Consider the following 5,008-nt stretch of genomic DNA (forward strand, 5'->3'; position numbering starts at 1 on the left):
TGTGCATGCGTGTGCCCTGCCCTGGCCAGACTCAGACGTTGGTCTGAACACGTCTTCCTCGCATTGTTCATGGGCCCTGCTTCAGTCCCCGTTCCGACAGCCTAGATCCATCTCCAACATTGACCTTTGTCTTTTCCAGAAGTCACCTTGCCTGGGTTCAGGACGAGTGGAACTCCAGGAAAAACTGGTGGCCAGGCTTTCACTTCAGCTCCTTTTGGGCAAAAAGTGATTGGAAGGAGGACAAAGCTTTGGCTTATGAGAAAGCTTTCGTAGCTGGAATATTGTTAGGAAAAGGTACGTGTTTTCTTTTTATCTAAAAGTCTCTTCTAGACGATTTTGAAATACGAAGTTTGACCATTTTTGAATCAGACAGCTCACCTCCTGCGGTACCTTAGGTTGTTTCTGTGTCTTGCCTGTTGTGAATGATGCTATAGTGAAATAGGGATACGTATATCTTTTTTTTTAAAAATATATTTTATTGATTTATTTTACAGAGAAGAAGGGAGAGGGATAGGGAGCCAGAAACATCGATGAGAGAGATTGATCCTCTGATCAGCTGCCTCCTGCACGCCCCCCAGTGGGGATGTGCCCGCAACCAAGGCACATGCCCTCCTTGACCGGAATCGAACCTGGGACCCCTGAGTCCGCAGGCCAACGCTCTATCCACTGAGCCAAACCGGTTCGGCTGGGATACGTATATCTTTATGATTGTGTTTTAAAAAAAAATACGGGGTAGATACCCAGAAGAGGGATTGCTGGGTCCTGTGGCAGCTCTGTTCTTAATGGTTTGAGAAGCCCCCATTCTGTTTTCCATGGAGGCTGGGTGAATTGACAATCCTACCAGCAAGGTCCCCTTTTCTCTGCATCCTCTCCAGCACTTGCTACTTCTTATCTCATTGAGAGTAGCCATTCTACCAGGTGTGAGGTAGTATCTTATAGTGGTTTTGATTTGCATTTCCCTTATAGCTAGTGCGGTTGAGCATCATCTCATATATCTATTGGCCATCCATATGTCTTCTTGGGTAAAGTGTCTTTTCGGGGTTCTCTAAAGACTACACCAAAAGATTATTCACAACAATAAATAAATATAGTAAAGATTGCAGAATACAAAGTCGGTGTACGGAAATCTGTTGTGTTCCTGTATACTAAAAATGAAGCATCAGAAAAAGAAATGAAGAAAACACACAATCCCATTTGCAGTTGCAACGGAAAGGATAACATACCTAGGAATAAACTTACAGGAAGTGAAGGTCCTATACACTGAAAACTACAAGAGATTGTTGAGAGAAATGGAAGACGCAGAAATGGAAAGATACGCTGTGTTCATGGGTGAGAAGAATTAGCATAGCTAAAATGGCCCTGGTGCCTAAAGCAAGATACGGATGGAATAGAATCCCCATCAGAACTCCAGTGGCATTTTTCTAAGAAGTAGAACAAAAATTCAAATTTGTATGGAACCACAAAAGACCCCAAATAAGCTATAGCAATACTGAGAAAAAAGAGCAAAGCCAGAGGTATCACACTCCCTGACTTCAAATTACCCTACAAAGCTACAGTAATCAAAACAGTAAGGTATTGGCAGAAAAATAGACACACAGACCAATGGAACAGAATTGAGAGCCCCCAAATCCACACACATATGAGCAATTCATTTTTGACACAAAAAAGCCAAAAACATACAATAGAGAAAGGAAAGCCTCTTCGATGAGTGGTATTGGGAAAATTGGCAAGCCAAGTGTTAAAAGAATGAAGCTAAACTGCTGTCTGACCTCATACACAAAAGCTAACTCAGAATGGATTAAAGACTTGGATATAAAACCCGAAACAGTAAGATACATAGAGGAAAACATAGGTACTAACCTAGGGACCGTGGTCTCAGAGGGGATTTTGTGAACTTGACCCCGAAAGCAAAAATAAATGAATGGGACGACATCGAACTAAAAAACTCGGTGCAGCAGAAGAAATCAACAAAACAAAAAGACAGCCAACTAAGTGGGAGAAGGTATTTGCAAACAATCCTGATAGAGGCTAATACCCAAAATGTATAAAGAATGTATACAACTGCCGATACCGGTTTGGCTCAGTGGATAGAGCGTCGGCCTGCGGACTGAAGGGTCCCAGGTTCGATTCCGGTCAAGGGCATGTACCTGGGTTGCGGGCACATCCCCAGTGGGAGATGTGCAGGAGGCAGCTGATCGATGTTTCTCTCTCATCGATGTTTCTAACTCTCTATCTCTCTCCCTTCCTCTCTGTAAAAAAAAAATCAATAAAATATGTTAAAAAAAGAAGAAGAATGTATACAACTCAAGAACAACAAAAATAAACAACCCAATATTAAAATGGGCAAGAGGGCCTGGCAGAACTTCAAATGGGCACCGGGCACCTTTGGCAGAGTTATAGGACCACCGTCCAGCTACTTGCTAGGTGGTTAGAATGACTAGATAATTCCTGATCTAACCTATGGTTTATTTATTCTAATGCTTTACATCAAGGTTTTCTACAGATAACTTCCTTATTATTATAGAAGCCTCTTTCGCTGCTTTTACAAGCTAACTTTGTGAAGGATTCTAGCCCTAACCAGTTGGCTCAGTGGATAGAGCATTGGGCGGGGGAACTGAAGGGTCCCAGGTTCGATTGCGGTCCCTGGCACAGGCCTGGGTTGCACGCTCGATTCCCCAGTAAGGGGTGTGCACGAGGCAACCGATCAATGATTCTCATCATTGATGTTTCTGTCTCTCGCTCCCTCTCCCTTCCTCTCTGAAATCAGTAAAAAAAATATATTTAAAAAACAACAACAACAAAAAAGAGAAGGAATCTAGAATAATTTGCTTTTGGAGAAGGCTCATTTAATATATGAATGCATATAATATGCATATCACCTAAGTAAGGGTGTGGGAGGCAGCTTAGAAAACCAGCTAAAGTTGACGCTTTAATGTTGATGGACCAGTAACATCTGTAGCAAGCAGTACATTTCATTGGCGATGCTCTGAGAGTGTGCTTAGGTATGTTGGTATAGACCAGTGATGGCGAACCTATGACATGTGTGTCAGAGGTGACACACAACCTCATTTTTGGGGTTGATTTTTCTTTGTTAAATGACATTTAAATATATAAAATAAATATCAAAAATATAAGTCTTTGTTTTACTATGGTTGCAAAGATCAAAAAATTTCTATATGTGACACGGCACCAGAGTTAAGTTGGGGTTTTTCAAAATGCTGACACGCCGAGCTCAAAAGGTTCGCCATCACTGGTATAGACAGTAAAACTCACTCTGTTTCCATAATCATTATTACTCCAGGAATGAAGCAAAGCTAAAAATGTAGAAGTATATTTGAAGGATTTGATAAGTATTAAAACTATTTTTCTTTATTTTGCTTTGTTTTATTTATTTTTTAGGTTGTAGATATTTTCGGTATATTTCAAAACAAGATCATCAAGACTTAAGGAAGAAATTTAAGCGGATGAAGAAGTTAGTGAAAAAACACAGTATTGTAAATCCGGGACCCTGATACTGAATTTTAGTTATTTCAGATTAGTAGCTACAGGGTAGTAGCTTAATGGATAATTATTGAATGTACTTATTTATTTGGTGTTTTAAGAAGGTAGTTTTATATGGCTACAAAAAAGTTATTTTTATATATCTTTATATTTTCTCTTACTAGTAGTTATAGCGGGAGAAACAGTCTCACTACCTTTGTTCTTGGTAAATAAATATATTTCCTTTTTGTACTGTTAAATATAATATTTATTAAACCCCTTCCCCAACAATTTTTTTGTTAAAAACGTTTCTTTTTCAGACTAATTTTTTTATTTTGGTTCTATATAGTATTTTTGGTGCTGGTTATGAAAACAGTTTGTAACTCGTCTTCCTATAAACCATATTTTTTTACCATATTTTCTTAGTATACTCGTCGACGACTGAAAAAGAACATTTTTTTGAAAACGAGTATACTCGTTTCTGCCGGGGAAGGGGTTAAGGAATAATTTTCAAATAAAATATATATTTATTTAATCAGAGAATACACCTCTACAGCAGTTATTGTTATTTGCAGATAATTTGCCTGACTTTGTGCAATAAGACATAACTGTGGGGCTGTTAAATGAATGCATATTCTTATTTCAGATTCTAAGTGATCCATGTTGGATTTGCTATCATGACAACTGTTTTGGTGATGAGTTCTGTGGAGAAACGTTCGAAACCAAGAAAGATCTAGAAAAGGACTCTACTCTTTCTCCTTTGGCGTTAACACGGGACAGTTTGGGGCTGAGCGACCTGATTCTAGAAGAGGAATCTGGGTCAGAGAAGGTGGAAGGGCTGGCTGGTTTCAGCTGGCACTGGCTGAGCTTCAGAAGGCTGTAGGCTTGTTGGCATTTATTTCTGTATCGGCACAGCGATCTTTAGCCATGCTTTGGGGCTCCTGAGTCCTCCCCTTTCTCTGGGAAACAAGGTACAGCAGTAGGCAGCTGGACAGGGGAGGAGACAGCTAGTGAAATAGCATCCCAGGGTCACATAGTAGGCCCAATGGGAAATGAAATAGTGTCCCAGGGTCACACAGTAGGCCCAATGGGAAATGAAAGTGTCCCAGTCACACAGTAGGCCCGATGGGAAATGAAATAGTGTCCCAGTCACACAGTAGGACTGATGGGAAATGAATAGTGTTCCAGGGTCACACTGTAGGCCTGGTGGGAAATGAAATAAGTGTCCCAGGGTCACATAGTAGGCCCAGTGGGGAAGCTTGGGGTATGAGCCGAACTTTATAATGTCTTGCAAAACCTGGTAGAGTGAGTGTTTCTTCAAAACTGTCTTGGCTCTCACACATTTACTGTTCACATCACTAGTATTTGAGTTGTGTGAAGGCTCACTGACTTCAGAGAAAATCCAATATTTAGATGGCAAACCATGTATTTTTCCCCATTGGCTTAGATTCCCACTAATTTTAAACTGTCTGCCAGAAAATTGGGGGACATACTATGCTTTGTCAGTCATTTACTTCAATATTTTTTA

The 5,008-nt window shown here is 40.3% G+C and overlaps 1 protein-coding gene across 1 annotated transcript in view; it reads left to right on the forward strand.

The window, feature by feature from the left end:
* Positions 1-3,749, forward strand: part of TAF1A (TATA-box binding protein associated factor, RNA polymerase I, A) — a 22,542-nt gene extending 18,793 nt beyond the window's left edge. The window contains exons 10-11 of the mRNA XM_015562343.1: positions 140-294; positions 3,400-3,749. Coding sequence (XP_015417829.1) covers positions 140-294; positions 3,400-3,512 — 268 coding nt within the window. The 3' untranslated portion in view covers positions 3,513-3,749. The remainder of the gene's footprint in view (positions 1-139; positions 295-3,399) is intronic.
* The last annotated feature ends 1,259 nt before the right edge of the window (positions 3,750-5,008 follow it).

Source organism: Myotis davidii, unplaced genomic scaffold (assembly GCF_000327345.1).
Source record: "Myotis davidii unplaced genomic scaffold, ASM32734v1 scaffold174, whole genome shotgun sequence".
Lineage (NCBI taxonomy): Eukaryota > Metazoa > Chordata > Mammalia > Chiroptera > Vespertilionidae > Myotis > Myotis davidii.